Source organism: Equus caballus, chromosome 21 (genome assembly GCF_041296265.1).
Source record: "Equus caballus isolate H_3958 breed thoroughbred chromosome 21, TB-T2T, whole genome shotgun sequence".
NCBI lineage: Eukaryota > Metazoa > Chordata > Mammalia > Perissodactyla > Equidae > Equus > Equus caballus.
In genome coordinates, this window is record NC_091704.1 from 21314645 (window position 1) to 21331387 (window position 16743).

The window sequence follows — 16743 nt, forward strand, 5'->3', positions numbered from 1 at the left end:
GCAGCAGAACTAAAGGGATGTAGTTCTCACACAATAGAATTCAGGTTAAATACTGCAGTTTTTAAAAAGCAAAGCAACAAACATTCCCAAATAGGAGGATATGTTTTTAAGTACTTTGCAGTGAAAAACACCCAGCAGCATTTTCTGCAATCCTCAGGAGCAACGGTAAAAAGTGTTCTTACGCTTATATTTATAACAGATGACTTTAAAATTTCTTACACATAGCTGTAAATTATTTTCATTTCTGGAGAGGGTTTTTCAAATTCAGCTGTCAATGGGCCACTGGATCCCCGGCCCCACCACCCATCGAAATCACCAAGCGTATTCACAGCCAACTCTCAAATATTCATCATAGGGTGGGAAGCTGGCATCCAGTCCCTTTATCTCCTTCCCTTTTGGCCTCATGTCTCTTCTCTTTTAAGGGATAAAGGAAACCTAAATTTGTCAGATATCTCATGTATAAAAATTTTGCCAATAGATCTATCAAAGTATGAAGCTAATACCAGTTAATTCCCAATTATTTTTACATGGCAAAATCAAAATAAGAATTAGCTAGGTATTCTGGTACCAGCTCTTAGGCTGAAGCAAGCACTAGAAACTCCTGCTACGGTGCGATGAGTTTCTTAAAGAATATTCTTCTGCCTCTCCATTAGACCACGGCTCTACACCACCACATGTTTTCCTCATTAGAGAATAGGGGTCTTGGAACAGAGCTGCATATTGGCTGATTCAAGCTGGCTGTGCCTGTCACTGAACAGAACAGAGAAATGCTAACAGTGGCTAAAATCAGATTTGGGCTTATCAAATTCTCAATTCCATCCTTGTTTCCATTATATGAGTAATTGAGACTTGGCTGCATTTGTCTTAAATTTCAGTGTAAAAATATTGCTCAAAATGCTCCAATTTATTTAATAAAATATTTCGAGAGTAAAGTTTCATACCTTCTAAAACCATTCTCTGGCTTGGTGTAAGTACTTGGCAAAGTAAAGGAATTGGTTTCCTTATATATTCAGAGCACATTCAAAAGCTGCTGTACTCTAACTTAACAGCTCATTGGAAAGCTCTCAGGAATGCCCATGACACAGCCATCGTGGTATCTCAGTCCAGTCTTATCTGCCCCTTCCAGTCCTAAAATAGGCGGCATGCGTAGGCACTGACACCACTCCACGTCTCCAAGCTGAGACACATACGAGGTGTGCTACAAAGTACCTAGGAACATAATTCCATACCCAAATTGAAAAACGGAGGGGAAAAAACAACTTACTTTCTTTCCCAGAAATTGGAAAGCCACACAAACTATCTATATGTCATAAATTTCTAAATAAACTAGTAATCTAATAATCTCTGAAATACTTATATATTTGGTGTCTCACATCCAGGATTTCAATTTCTGAAGCAGGAGTCAGAAACTGCCTCATGTTATTGATAAGTCAGATGGAAAATTCTGAATTGCCTCTACAGAGTATAGAGCATGACAGTGTAATAGTCTGTGGCTGCAGTACCTATGGAATAAACTCTCTTGAAAGAAAAACAGTAATGTCTCATGAGAGAACCTCCAAAAACTGTTCTACACATCTGGTCTAAGGTGTCTAAATAATTTAAATTAAGTACATTAAATCTGCTTTTAATACAATCACTGATAAGACTTTCCATTATAACATTTCTTTGCAGTGGTTAGAAACTGAATTTACTCAAAGACTGCAGAATTAGCTTTCTCATGAATGAATGTAAAGTTGACTATGTCTACCTAAGAGTAATTTTACATTCCATGCTCCAAGTAAAATTCAAAATTCTCCAAGTAAATTTCACGCTAACACTACAATGACATTTAAGAGTGATCCTCTGCTGTACTGTCTCAAGCTCCTCAAGTGGAGGAGTGATCTGTTTTAAATGTGCATTAACATTTCCCAGGGTAGAGGCGAGACTGAGGGGTGTGGCCTGAGCCCAAAACAAAATCCAGGGAACCCCCATGTTTAGCTGACCCGTATGCCCTGCATCATCCTTGACAAAGTCATAAAACTTACGGCATACTTCAGTCTCTTATATTATAAATAGAACATTTGATACAACGGAGTTTGTATTTTAAAAAGTTACTTTGAAGTGTCTCCTCTTAATGGGGACAAGATGCTAAAAATGAAAGAAAGAAAAGGCGTAAAGTGAAATGATATATGTAACGTGAAATGACACATGTGATGTGAAATGACATGTACTCAGCCCAAAGAACACAAGAAGGAAGTAGCATGACCAGAAACAGAGGCGAAAGCAAAGCTGGAGGTTAATGCTCCTGGATCTTGAACAGAGCTGTGGGCATGTTAGCTGTGCATTTCCAGAACACTAGAGAAAAGAGGGTTAAGTAGAAGAATGAGAGCATGCCATTAAAATATTCCACACAGATGGTGAGAGCCGAATGTTAGGGTGGAGATAGGGGCACAACATCAGGGTGATGGGTAAATACTGATTATAGCTCTATTATGAAAAATGCCGCATCGAGCAAGAAGGTTGTCAAAGCCCGCTAACTTTTCATACGGGAGAACTCGTTAGTATAAAATCAGTATACAATTTGAGAGCAAGGACTCATTAGAAAAGTATCCAAAATACTTCAAAAATGTCCTGTTTTTATTAATTTATTAATTAAGGAAGTAATTTCTCTTGCATGACGCACCTACAGGATTCAAGAGGAAGAATGACTCCTAGGAACTGGGCAAAGCTCTCTTCCTGCAGTCTCTTCCTGGAAGGAGTCCAGCACGAGATGACTGGGATTGCACGGATTTCAATTAAAATGTAATCGTCTATCTATATTGTGAGTTCGAAAAAGGCCTATTTACGTTTTTCTTCCAGATTTCTATTTTACTGGCTATTATTTTAAGCGTGCCAGCACAGACTAACTCACAGCTTCTGCATCTTTGACTAACAGATTTAAAATAAAAATTTGCTGACACTTCCTGCAGCGCAGATGTTTAACTTCTGCGCCACAAATTAGAAGTGGACATTTTCACGTGGCTGCATCAAATCAGAAGGCAGTCAAATGAATTAATGGGTTAAAAAAAAAAAAAAGCCAGCTAAGCAAACACGGAGCTCCACTAGGTAAACACACGGCATGCAGTGGCTGGAGACTCTGCAGAGAGGATTCCAATGTCCTACAGCTCATTAATATTCGGTTGCACAGATAAAACATAGATCACATCTAATGAATGTCACAAATAACCCTGCTCTTGCACTCTAATCCATTGCAATGTCTTCTATTATTCTATGCAGACAGAGGCCTTTCTTTAGAAAAAGGCAGCATGGGGATAAACAAACAGTAAGAGAGAAGGAGAAAAGAAAAGACACACCATGGCCTGCTGATACATTCTTTCACAACGAGCTGTTAAGATGTTTCCAGCGCTGAGGTTTAGTAACTTTAAATATGCAGCAATGCTTTCCTCTGACTGCGATGCAAAACGCTGGGTCTGGGTTTCCGCATTAGCTGAAACCAAATGCCATGCATTTAAGACATGTTCCTCTACCTCACACTGCAGTGCTCTGAGGCTGGCAGTACAAACAAATGCTAAATAGCTATTGGTCGCAGGAAAGCGAGTGCCATGCAGAAAGCATTAAAATATTAAAGACAGACAATACTTACTCCAAGGTCAGCCCTGGAATCTGTAGCCTTTCCCGCTGGGCTTTCATGGTTGTTATATGTTAGCACACTCTATTGTAACCATGACACACATTCTCTGCCAGCGTCCCGGCGATGACAGAAAGCCAAAACGAACCTCTATAAAGGACTGGACTAACAATCTCTCGAGGGGGAGGGGGATCCTGCAAGTTTGGGTCCTTCCACCTCTAGCCGTAATCAAGAGATGTCAGCCGCCTTGCTCAGGTTAACGGCAGTGCACACTGCACTGATTTCGTTAGGGGAATGAGGCTTCCAGCTCTGCATATCAAGTAATTGGTTTCTGATTTTTTTTTTTAAGTCGCTCCACTCACAGACCCAGTTTTCACCTCAGTGAAATGAAAAGTCCTTTTCACCATGCAGACTGGAAAAAAAAAATAAAGCAACAGCATCATACTTGTAAAAGAGTTCGTCGCAGCAAATCTCAACTCTTCTCCACCTCCCAGCGATGCTGTCGCATGGAATTTGGCCACTCTGAGGACAATCCGCTTACTCTTTCCTTGGTGGAGTTAACAAAACCACTCATGTTCCACAAGCGAGACATGAGGAATGGTGTCGAAGGAAAATAATCGGATTTTTTTTTCTATATATGGCAATCATCAGAAAGAGGAATAAACTAACTGCGTTAATTTGGGGGAAGTTGAACTTTGTTGTGAAGCAAAGACTTGCGTGAACAGGCAAAAACCTTACAATGGGAAGGCACCTACTGGAAACACAAGCGAGAGGAGCTTGCAATTTTATTCTTGAAAGCTGATTTTTAAGAACGGCGCAGTGCTGCACACTTTACAAAAGCAATCAAGTATGAATAAGGAAGGAAAGCGAAAACATATATTTTGGAAGCCTGAAAGTTTCATCCTGTATTTATTCAAAGAGCACAATTTTTCACAGTATTCATAACTTGGGACTAAGTGTACTCCCATTGTCGTGGATGAAGAACACATCTGACTCACTTCCTCTAACGCATTTGAAAACGTTTTAAAATCTGGCAACAACTGGTTTGTTGAGAAGAAATACTAGAACAAGTCAAAATTCTACTGGAGCAAGATTTCTAATTTCCAAGCACTGCAAGTCGACATACACACAGCCAATCTGTGGTGGAAACTGTGCTCAATTATATTTAAAAGGCTAGAAAGTCAAACTCCATCTTTTCACAGATGAAGAAACTGTGGGCACACAGTTGGTGGCAGTGCTGGAATTAAATTCTTTGTGTTTACTCCTATCCCAGAGGCCTTCCTATGCAGGGATGTTGTGTGCAGTTGTTCAGGTTGTGCCCTGCACAAGGGTGCTGGGCAAGGAGGGAAGTGAAGGCTGAAAGTCAGCCTGCTTTCTACTTTGCCAAGCCTGCACCACGCCTCTGGGCTGCTCCCACCCCATTTTTTCTCATTTTCACAAAGTCACACTCAGCTGTGCAGCCACCTAGAGGGTAGCCTGTTTCTAATTCTACAAAGGTGCATGCGGGCTACAGGAGGTGAATGCAATATTCCCAGAACGCTTGCCTAAGCCCTAACCGGCCATCTTGCTCTGGGGTATCTGTTAATGTCAACTAGGTACCAACTTCCTCTGTGTGGGCTCACAGAACTAACCAACCTCCTCCCTTTTAGAGGCAACAAATCCACACTAGGAATATAGCTATTGGTTAGTGGTCATAGGGAGGCAGACAGAAATGTAAACAAGTAATTGTTTAATTAATATAAAAGCATAACAACAAGAAATAATAAAGATACAATGGAACACAAAGGAGGAGGGATCAACTTTGCTCTCCCACCCAACCCTTCCCCCAAAATAAGCTTCTTTTCAATGTAAAATATCCAGAACCCCACTATTCTTTTCACCTAAACCACCCTGATCCAAGATACACCATGTCAAGACATGTACATTATTGTAATTTCCTTTCTACACCCTCTACACTTTGTTGGCCACACGAACTCCAGAATGACCTTTTCCAGAATACACCACTCCTCTGTTCAAAATGCTCCAAGAGTTTCCCCCTCACTTCAAGTAAAACCAAATACCCAGCAAACTTGGCTGAAAAAAATGGGATAATCGAGCATCAATAGGAGTGACAAGGGGCTGGCCCGGTGGCTCAGTGGTTAAGTTCACACATTCCGCATCTCAGCGGCCTGGGGTTCGCTGGTTCGGATCCTGGGTGTGGACATGGCACCGCTTGGCACACCATGCTGTGGTAGGCATGCCACATATGAAGTAGAGGAAGATGGGCACGGATGTTAGCTCAGGGCCAGGCTTCCTCAGCAAAAAGAGGAGGACTAGCAGTTGTTAGCTCACGGCTAATCTTGCTCAAAAAAAAAAAAAAAAAAATAGGAGTGACAACGGTAATGTATTAAAACATATCCAATGTTTAAAGCCATGAGTTCAAGAAGATAAGGAAGGAAGGAAGGAAGGAAGGAAGGAAGCCCAGTTCACCTTTGGAAGACGCTAGGGAACCACCCCATTAATGATGAAAACTGGTTAAAGAAAAACATCAAGCACTTATCCTGATTTCCCTATGAAATCCATCTCGTAGATGGGGAAATAATTCTCCTTAGAAAAGTATTCCAACTGGTAAATAAAGAAGGGATGACAGAATTAGAATATCACCATTTTTCTAACCCTAAAGAATCAGCGGATCTAGGCCAGGACCATCAGTTACTGCTGATGTCACAAAGAGATCACTGGGTATCATGTGCCTCTTGACACAACACACATGTAGTAGTGATGTGAAAAGCCACATCACCCTGGTTACAACTAAGCCTCTGCACCAAAGTAGCAATTTACAGGACACACAGGGACAAGGGAACATGGTAAACAATATCACAGAGATGTGACCAGGAAATCTAGACTGAGAAGGCCAGAACAAATGACCCGGGCTCTTAAAAATTTTCAAGGGGGAGGGAAAAAAAAGATGGAAAGAGAATGTAAAGATTAAAAAAGACTTAAGAGATCAACTAATTGCAACATATGAACTTTTCTTGGGTCCTGATATCAAATACATAATCAAACACTTAGAAAATAATCAGTGTAATATACATACACACACACACTGACTGAGTATATGATAATACTAATCAATTACTTCTAAGTATGATATTGGAATCAGGATCATTTTTAGTCTCCTATATTTTAGAGATACATACAAAAATATTCACAGATAAAATAAAATGCCAGTGCTGGCCCTGTGGCCAAGTGGTTAATTTCACATGCTCTGCTTCGGCGGCCCAGGGTTTCGCCAGTTCGGATCCCAGGCACAGACATGGTGCCACTCACCTGGCCATGCTGAGGTGGCGTCCCACATGGCACAACCAGAGGGACCTACAAGTAGAATATACAACTATGTACTGGGGGGCTTTGGGGAGAAGAAGAAGAAGAAAAGAAGAAAGATTGGCAACAGTTGTTGGCTCAGATGCCAATCTTTAATAAATAAATAAATAAAATGTCTAAGTTTTGTTACAAATTAAGCTGGGGAGGGAGAGTAAGATATAATGTATATAAAAGAAAACTGTCCATGAGAAACTATTTATGAAACGCAGGTGAAGGGTAGATAAAGGGTTCATTATACTGTTCTCTCTAGTATATGTTTTGGTGTTTTTTTTTTTATTGGTGAGGAAGATTGGCCCTGAGCTAACGTCCATGCCAATCTTCCTCCAGTTTGCAAGTGGGTCGTTGCCACAGCACGGCTGATGAGTGGTGTAGGTCCACGCCCAGGATCTGAACACGCAAACCTGGGCTGCCACAGCAGAGTGCACAGAACTCAACCACTACCCCCATGGGGCCAGTCCCTTCTAGAATATGTTTGAAATTTTGTGGGATAAAAGACTGAAGAATTCTTACCATGCCTACAAAGCTCCACATGACATGAACACGCCCACCTCCCACCAGCACAGCCTACTCCCCTGCAGCTCTCCCCCTCACTCCTTGCTGCTCTTCACCTATATCAGCCATTCCTACCTCATGGCCTTTGCACTTGCTGCTCCCCTTGCCTGGAACTCTTTTCCCGAGACGTCCAAACATCCTCCTCCTGAACTTCTTTTATGTCCTCCCTGACCACGCTCTTTGAAATTGCAAGCCTCCCCATACCAAGTGTTTCCTTCTTCTCATCCTGATGTATTTCTCTTCTCAGCACTTACCATCACTTGACGTATTCTATATTTATTTGTTTATTGTCTGTCTTCTCCTACAAGAGCGTAGGCTCCAAGGAGCTAACTGTGTTGTGTTTCTATCTAGCGTCACGAATAGCCCACCTAAGTATTCAGTAAATATCTGCTGAAAATGAATGAATGACCCTCCCTACATTGCTGAAACCACCAACTACAGAGACTCAGCCTCCTTTTCCTAATTACAGCTCTCTGCTGTGTTAGCTAACCAGTGTCAGAACAATGACCTCAGAGAGTGGCCTCCAAGAAAGTGGAGCATGGGGACATGTTCAGGTACCACATGAAGACCCAGAAGGCCCCCAGTGGCTGGAAAGCACACAGCACGGACTAGGGCTCACACATGTGTGCAGAGGAAGAACCCAGGGTTACATTAGAGTAGGGTGCTACGTATGGGTGGGGGGTGGGGGAATGGGGAGGACAGTGGTTTAAACTACTTTGGTATGACTGAGAAGACATATACACAGAAAGGCTGAAGTTAAGAAGCCTTCTATTCTTATAGGAAAGGAACACCACTGTCACATTAATGGTGGCAATATGGATTTCAAACAAATCCAGTGGCCTTAAGGCTGGCTCCTTCTATGTATTATCTATAGTACCGGTTCTCGACCAGAGTTGGCAATGCCTGGAGACATTTTTGGTTGTCACACTGGGGAGGAGAGGTCGCTGCTACTGGCATCTAGTGGGTAGAGGCCAGGGATGTTGCCCAATATCCTGCAACGCACAAGACAGCTTCCACAACAAAGAATAATGCAGCCCCAAATCAAGGGTGCTGCTCAGGAAACCCTGCCAGAAAGACAAGGGTCAATTTCTGTAGGATCCTCAGCATTATTAACCAGTTTTAAACATTTTGGTTCTGATTTCATTGCACTCAGCTTAGAAAAAGCAAAGAGCAGTCTAATCGTTTCATTTCTCATTCCATGCTTCCTCTCTCGGCAATACTGCTAACCTAAGCGTATGCATACGCTTCTGTCCTGTTTTCAGGGGGAATGTCTTTTTATAGCCAGAGCCCCAGAAGTGTCTCTAAGTCACAGAAACCTAATTACCAGGGTCTCCATACCACACCTGAGCAGTAACCTAGATGTGGAATTCTGCAAAGCAAGGCGACCTACAGGACAAACAAAATAAGCTCCAGAGCTGCTGTGAGGCTATGGCTGGAGGTGCGGGCCCACAGCCCCAGCAGGCACATGGACCCAGGACAGATGGGCTCATGGGAGTCACACACAAGGGTTCTGATGACTCAGACAAAATTCAAGGGACAGATCTCCCAACCCAATACTTTCTCATTTTTCCCCCTCTACACTCAAGGCTTCTCAAAGGAATACAAGAAACCCGAAGGCAAGGGCGAAAGTGACCATCGCTCTCCCTGAGCGTTCAACTATTTATATAGTCCTGAAAGGTGTGCAAGGTTAAGGGAAACGTTCAAAAAAGGTGGGTGTGTTTGTGCATGTGTAATCCAGTGAAAGTTAGACCACATTAACATTTTCACTCTCTCAGTAGCTATTATCATTCATTTCACGCAATTTTATTCAGCAGTCCCTGTTCCAGGTGTGAGAGATAGAGTGGTGGACGAGACAGAAAGACCCATCTATGGAGTCCGTTTAAGTCGGGAAAACTCAGTAAGGACATAACTAAGATCACTTCTGATAAGGACAAGCACTGTGCAGGTGCCCTCACAGGTGACATGACGACCAGTGACTCCACCTGTCCACTTTTTCTGAAGAAACTACTGGAGGATATGTTCATAAACAATGAAGCAAACCATTTAAGAGAAATGCATGAGATCAAAGAAAGAGCAGTGCATGGAGACATGTGAAGGCAATTACCAGGATGATGATAACGATGGTGAAGGGAAATCCCAAGAAAACAGCCATGCAGCAGACATAGAGAGCACACAGTCCAATTTGAAACAGAAAAATGGAGGGAGGGCTCAGGGAGAGGGTCCAAGAGAAAAAAAAATTCTCGGTTATCTGATATGTTTGATAATGTGGAAAGTACAAACAGATGTTTTACAGTTGTACTGGAGATAATGGAAAGGACTCATGATGGCTATGTAAAATCCAGGAAGAGGAAGAACAAAGTAATTATTTACTGCAGGAGAAACACAAAGTCATAAAGGAAGGGAAAGACAAGTGCTGGTGAGGAGGAGGAGATGAAGATGAGGAAGGAGAAGAAAAAATACAGAGAGATGGATTGGTAGGCAGAATAATGACTCCTCTAAAGAGGACAAGATCCCCAGAATGTGTGAATGTATTGCCTTACATGGCAAAAGGGACTATGCTGGTGTGATTAAATGAAGGGTATTGAGATGAAGAGATGGTTCCGGAATATCTCTGTGGGTCCAATGTAATCAGAAGGGTCCTATTTATAAAGAAGAAGAGGAAGGCATGAGAGTCAGAGTCAGAGAAGGAGACATGATGGAAGCAGAGGTCATAGGGATGCGGCCCGGAGCCAGGGAACACAGGCAGCCTCTCGACGCCGCAAGAGAGAAGAAGCAGATTGCCCCCCGAGCCGCCCGAGAGAACGCAGCCTTGAAGGCAGCCCCACGAGACCCATTTCAGACTTCTGAACCCCAGAACTCTAAGATAAAAAATGTGTGTCGTTTTGAGACCCTAAGTTTGTGGGAATTTGTCACAGTAGCTAGAGGAAACGAATAAGTACAGAATCAGACTAATATGAACACTGAATATTGATTTAACAAAAAAGCACACTCTAACAGTGATATAACTATTTTGGTAAGTTGGGGAATGGAAAAATGAGTTAGAATATAAGTTGAGTTCTCACGTTCCATAACAGGAAGTCAGTATACAATGTCCACAATTGATAAAGAGAGGAGAACAACACAGATGCATCCTTGTGAAATACGGAGAACATTATGAAAAGACCGAGCGCGGCGAGTTGTGGCAGTTCTCTCAGGAGGCAGACTGGAGGGTCGGGGCGAGGCGGATCTCTACATTTTTCATAAGCCTGGTAGCACTACTTAACTTTTCAAATAATCTAAATACACTATTTTGATAAGAATAAAATTAACTTTAAAAGTAGCTGCCAGAGATCCCTGTAATTCCTTGCTGTTTCTCTGGATTTTCCTTTGTTCACTTTTATGGAAACATTGCCTAAGTTCCAGACACTTGTTAAATACAATGGAATGAACACAGTTCAGAGCAGAGCTGAGTGTGAATGAAATTGTCCGAGCCGTGGAGCAACAAGCCATGCTTGAAGCCAGAAACCTAAACTTTCCAGCTATGTGCCCCAAGAAGTCCCTTCTCTTACGCCAACTTGGGGTGGATATTCTGTCACTTGGTGATACTAAAGATTACAAAGTGATAACAATCAGAAAGTTCTGTCAGCTGTACAAATAATATGTTCAATGTAACCACTTTCCTTTCCGTAAAGTACTAAAATAAAACAACTAAACAAAGTGACAGAACCTTAAGACCTAATTGTGCAATGTGTTGCAATAATAGGACTACTTGGAGTGGCCCCAAACTGGGAATTACCCAAATGCCCATCAAGAGTAGAACGGCTAAGAACGTTGTGGTGCATTTACATAAGGGGATGCTACACAGCAACGAGAATAAAGAACCTACAACTCCACCGCAAGGTACATGAATCTCACATATATAATGTTGAGGAAAAGAGTGTAACTATCCTGTGGGAATGAAAACCAGTGCCACCAGCATGGAAACCAGTAGGTTATTCCATAAAAAATTAAACATAAAATTACTATATGATCCAACAATTCCCTTTCCGGGTATATACACAAGAGAAATGAAAGCAGAGACTTGACCGCTATTTGTACACCCGTGTTCACGGCAGCATTATTCACAACAGCCAAAAGGCAGAAGCGACCCAGGTGTCCATCGATGGATGACTAGATAAACAAAATATGATATATACATAAAGTGGAATGTTATTCAGCCTTAAAAGGAAAAGAAATTTTGATATGCTATAATATGGATCACACTGAAGATATTATGCTAAGTGAACTAAGCCAGCCCACAAAAGGACAAATACTGTATGATTTCACTTATGTGAGTTACCTAGAGTAGTCAAATATTCAGAGACAGAAAGTAGAATGGTGTTTGCCAGAGGCTGGGGGGAGGGGAAAAAATGAGAAGTTAGAGTTAAATGGGTATGGATTCTCAGTCTAGAAAGACGAAAAAATTCTGTGGCTGGACAGTGGTGCACAACAATATGAAGGTACTTAATGCCACAGAGCTACACACTTAAAAATAGTTAAAATGGTAAATTTTATAACATGTATATTTTACCACAATTAAAAAGAAAAGAAAGTGTACCTATCTTATGACTCTGCTTCTATGAAGCTCAAAATCAGGCAAAACCAACCTACACTAGTAGAAGTCAGGACAGTGTTAATGGGGGTGGGATGGGGCAGTGTCAGGGTGATAGTGACAAGAAGCATGAAGGGACTTCTGAGGCGCGAATAATCTTGTTTCTTGACCTAAGTGCTGGTTACAAGGATCTGCCCAGTTTGTAAAAATTCCTCAAGCTTGTGAATTTGGGGATTCCTCAAAGGCTCAAGCTGCATCTCTCATAAAAGCAAAGAATCTATTTTAGAAGTTTTACAGCTTTCTCACACACTTCTGAAATATACTCTCTCTTTTTAAAAAGTTATTTATACTCTGCATCACTCCATGAAGGATTTGAGGCAACAGATAAGAATACACACAATATACTACTCTAAAAGCATTTGTTAAATTAACAAATGAAGAAAAAAACCAAAAGTAAATTAAATCACAACCAGAGAAAATCAAAAATGGAATAAAAGGACAAATCCATGGAAAAATATGAACCCAAATACAATGAAAATACAGAAGCCTAAAGTAAAGGGGTAAATTTTATGGAGCTATCTGGGACCAAAATAATTAATTACTTGTCCAATATTATACAGTTAGTAAATGATTGCGCCAGGGTCTTAAATCTGATTTTCTGACCCCAACTACTTCATTCTTTTTATTATAGTACACTACAGTTTTCCAGGTCATAAAGTACAGACATTGAGTTAGTTACCTGACAAAATGATTCCAGGAGCATTTTTCTTGGTAATATATTCAACACATTTAATTCATACCAAAAATTGATTTTCAATAGCATTTCGGAAAACATATTGCATAAAGTCAGATATATGTTGAATACATCACCCAAAAGGTAAACTGGAGGTACTTGTTGAAAAACTCTGTCAAAAATGGCCAATAGGGGCTGGCCCCGTGGCAGAGTGGTTAAGTTCGCGCACTCCGCTGCTGGCGGCCCAGTGTTTCGTTAGTTCGAATCCTGGGCGCGGACATGGCACTGCTCATCAGACCACGCTGAGGCAGCGTCCCACATGCCACAACTAGAAGAACCCACGACGAAGAATACACAACTATGTACCGGGGGGCGTTGGGGAGAAAAAGGAAAAAATAAAATCTAAAAAAAAAAAAATGGCCAATAGACAAAAATATTATATTAAATGACACAGGACTTGTGAAAAAGCTTTGTAAACTACAAGGCACTCTCTAGAGGCGAAAATTGATAAAAAGAGCCCTCATACACCAGCAACGCCATGGGTATCTCCTGTTTGGACAGATTATCAGGGGTATGGACTATAGCACCATCCTTACTAGTTTCCATTTTTGTTAACTGCGTAATTACATGTGGCATGATCCATTATCAGCCACACCATCTTCTTTCAAGAGCTCACCCCATATTAGCAGAGTTCCTCATTAGAGAAAGGCCCTGTTTAATAGGCTATCCTAATGATGTCTCATCTTTAAAATTTTTCAATTTTTAAGTTGTGAAATACCTAACACTAAAGTATTTTTCACAGCTGAAGTTCTGTGAGAATTTTATAAATAATAGGTGCAAAGTTTCTCCACCTCCAGGATTCTGGTTGATCGATAAGGGCAAAATGGCATCTGTTACACCCTCATTCCCCATGCTCTAGAATAGCTATGTCCTTCACAGCAGACTCACATTCTGAATCCTTAACTTAAGAGACAGTGTGGATTAAGGATGAGAGGTGTCCTGTTTCCCCTTCAAAGAGAAAAAAGAAAGAAAGCAGATAATATGTCCAAGGCTAGGAAGGAAGGAATTCTTCAGTGATCAGAGTGTAGGATCTTCAGAATAAGTCATATGGGGCTGGCCCAGTGGTACAGTGGTTAAGTTTGTGTGCTCCACTTGGCAGCCTGGGGTTTGCGGGTTCGGATCCTGGGCACAGACCTAGCACTACTCGTCAGGCCACACTGTGGCAGGATCTCACATAAAATAGAGGAAGACTGGCATGGATATTAGCTCAGATGTTAGCTCAGGGCAAATCTTCCCTACAAACAAAAAAATAAGTCATGGAAGAGGATTTCTTCCTTTTTTTTTTTTTTTTTGGTGAGGAAGATTGGCCCTGAGCTAATATCTGTTGCCCATCTTCCTCTTTAGGCTTGAAGAAGATTGTCCCTGAGCTAATGTCCATGCCAATCTTCCTCTATTTTGTATGTGGGATACCACCACAGCACGGTTTGACAAGCAATGTGTAGGTCTGCACTCGGATGGAAACCTATGAACCCTGGGCCGCTGAAGTGGAGTGCGCAAACTTAACCACTATGCAACCAGGCCAGTTCCCAAGGATTTCTTTTTCTTTAATCTAAGACCAAGAGTGGTCAGGTGAGTCAAAATTAGAGAGATCTAAAAGAGGAAATGTGAACATTCACAAATGAAAGAAAAAATCTTACCTTTTAAATAGGAGGGGATAACGGTAAATTTAATGCAGTTGAAAGAAAGAAGGAAAAATTCAGATGATCATCAGTGAATTTTAAACATAAGAGGCCATATGCATTAGCTAAGCTCTTTTAGGAAAATGTTATCATGAACATTTATGGACACCAGGTTCTGAAACTCTGGGAGGACCGTGTGTAAAGAAGGGGCACAAACGTCCACAGCATCACTGAAGATCTACAGTCTCCTTTTTTAAAACGTCCATCTTTCTGAAATTTTTTCCTCCAACGTCTTGCATAATTCAAAGTCAAGCACACCCTTTAGTTATTATGAAATGCTAGGCTGACCTGACAACCCGTAACAGATGATCCATATGTGAGTGTTTCTCTGCTATTCAAAGTCACGGTAACAAAACACCAGAATGACATGACTGGACGCAATGCTTGCTGTGGAGACTAGCGGAGGCGTGAAAAAACAAATGTCATTTCTTTATATTGCATGTTTGGTAACTGCCAGTCCTGCAGCAAACATTTACTGAATACCTTCTATGTGCAAAATACTGGAAAGAATGAAGAAAATTAGTATCTCCTAGTTTTATTATAAAATGTTTTCTTGGCTTAAAAATAGAATTTTGTGGAAAAGGTTTTATTGGCTATATTCTGGGGGAAGTGGGGGAGGGAGGGCAGCAGGGAGGGACAAGTTGGCCCAAATTTATTTGCCTCAACAACAGTCTTTATATTGATTTTCATCCTGATATTCCAAGTTCTACTAAACAATAGAAGAAGAGAAGTAGAAGGCTGGAAAGGCTCATGTTGGCTTTGCGGTCACCACGTCTGCCTGGACTTCAGGCATTTGTGTAAGCAAAAGAGAAAAGGAGGCCTCACCCCTGTCTATTTCAATCAGTCAAGCAATGCAAACAGAATTACACGTTGCTGTTAATGTGATATTTTCGCATCTTTGTCAACGTGTGTTTTAAAAAGTTTGAAAAAAGAGTATGTCCTGTCTCATCTCCCTCATAATCAACTATTTTTCCTGTGGCTTGTAAGACACGCTCCCCACATACAAAGAAGCTGGGGCTGTTTAGCATCATGAACTCGAAGAAGAAAATCAAAAAGAGAATGAGCAAACCCAAATATCCCTTTTTTGGGAACCTGAAAATCCTTCTCCAGTTTTCATCTCCTCCAGAAATAGCTAAATAAAATTAAAATCTTTCAATGCAAATACAGTACCTTTTTAGGAACACTAGGAATTGCCAAAATAAAAATCGTATAAAATCTAGAGACCAATGAAGTTTGCAAGAAGATCAAGTGATCACTGAGATAGATGTGGAGACGGGTCACTGAAAACACAAAACACATTCTATGGAAATTTGCTGAAAAACACAGCTCAAACTATTGATTTTCTCTTGAACAGATCTTGAATAAAAATTTTTAAAATAGTAATATTTGAGCTGATCATTATTATCATATTCCAAAGAATTTCTAATTTTTATTTTTTTCTTTTGGTTTTTATGGAGGAGAATGCTATTTCCAAAGCTTTTGAAAATATTAACATTATTAATTTCTAGTATTGGTCTATAACATTTAGAACTTACGTGTCAATTTCATATACTTCACCTATTGGCATTCTTATCCCCGTTTTACAAATGAGGAAAGGGCAGGAGAGAGGCAGTAATTAACTTGTCCAGGGTCACGCAGGTAGAAAAGACTAGAGCGTTTAACAGTATGCTTTGGAGAATTTACTGAAATTGCTTTCTCTAGCCTAATGAAGGACGGACTTAAGGAATGTCCCTTCAGCATTAGAAGGTGGGCTGCAAAGCTACAGTCTACATTTATACCACGTAACATTCAATATGGATCCATTCAAATCCTAATTAACTTTATTTTTATTTACTTGACCTAATACAGATAATACTGTGTTAAAACACCTGCTCCCTCGCAAAAAGCAAGTGACTCCTAGAACAGTACACTAAACGTTTTTGGTTTGGTTTTGTTGAAGGACATCATTTGCTTCTGAACTAAATGATACACTTGTGGAGGGTTGTCATGGCATCTTATTCATCTCCTGGCACACCCAGGAGGTGTCACACAGGAGCTACTCAAACTTGGCTGATCTGAACTCAGACCTCTTCTACTTTCAAAATAAATCTTTCTCTAGTGCTACATTTGTTTCTAACCCCAATTAACTCTATAGGCAACCATTTTACCACAATATTTGTTTGTCCCCAATATTCTTCCC

General features: G+C 40.9%; 1 protein-coding gene across 15 annotated transcripts in view; it reads right to left on the reverse strand.

The window, feature by feature from the left end:
* Positions 1-16743, reverse strand: part of MAST4 (microtubule associated serine/threonine kinase family member 4) — a 576096-nt gene that overhangs the window by 214054 nt on the left and 345299 nt on the right. The window contains exon 1 of one of the 15 annotated variants that reach the window (XM_023625598.2): positions 3623-4081. The exons of 13 other annotated variants lie outside the window; for them this stretch is intronic. In XM_023625598.2, the coding sequence (XP_023481366.2) occupies positions 3623-3669 (47 nt within the window). In that variant the 5' untranslated portion in view covers positions 3670-4081. Of the gene's footprint in view, positions 1-3622; positions 4082-16743 lie in introns of those variants that run through there. One more of the 15 variants, XM_023625601.2, reaches the window with a different exon arrangement.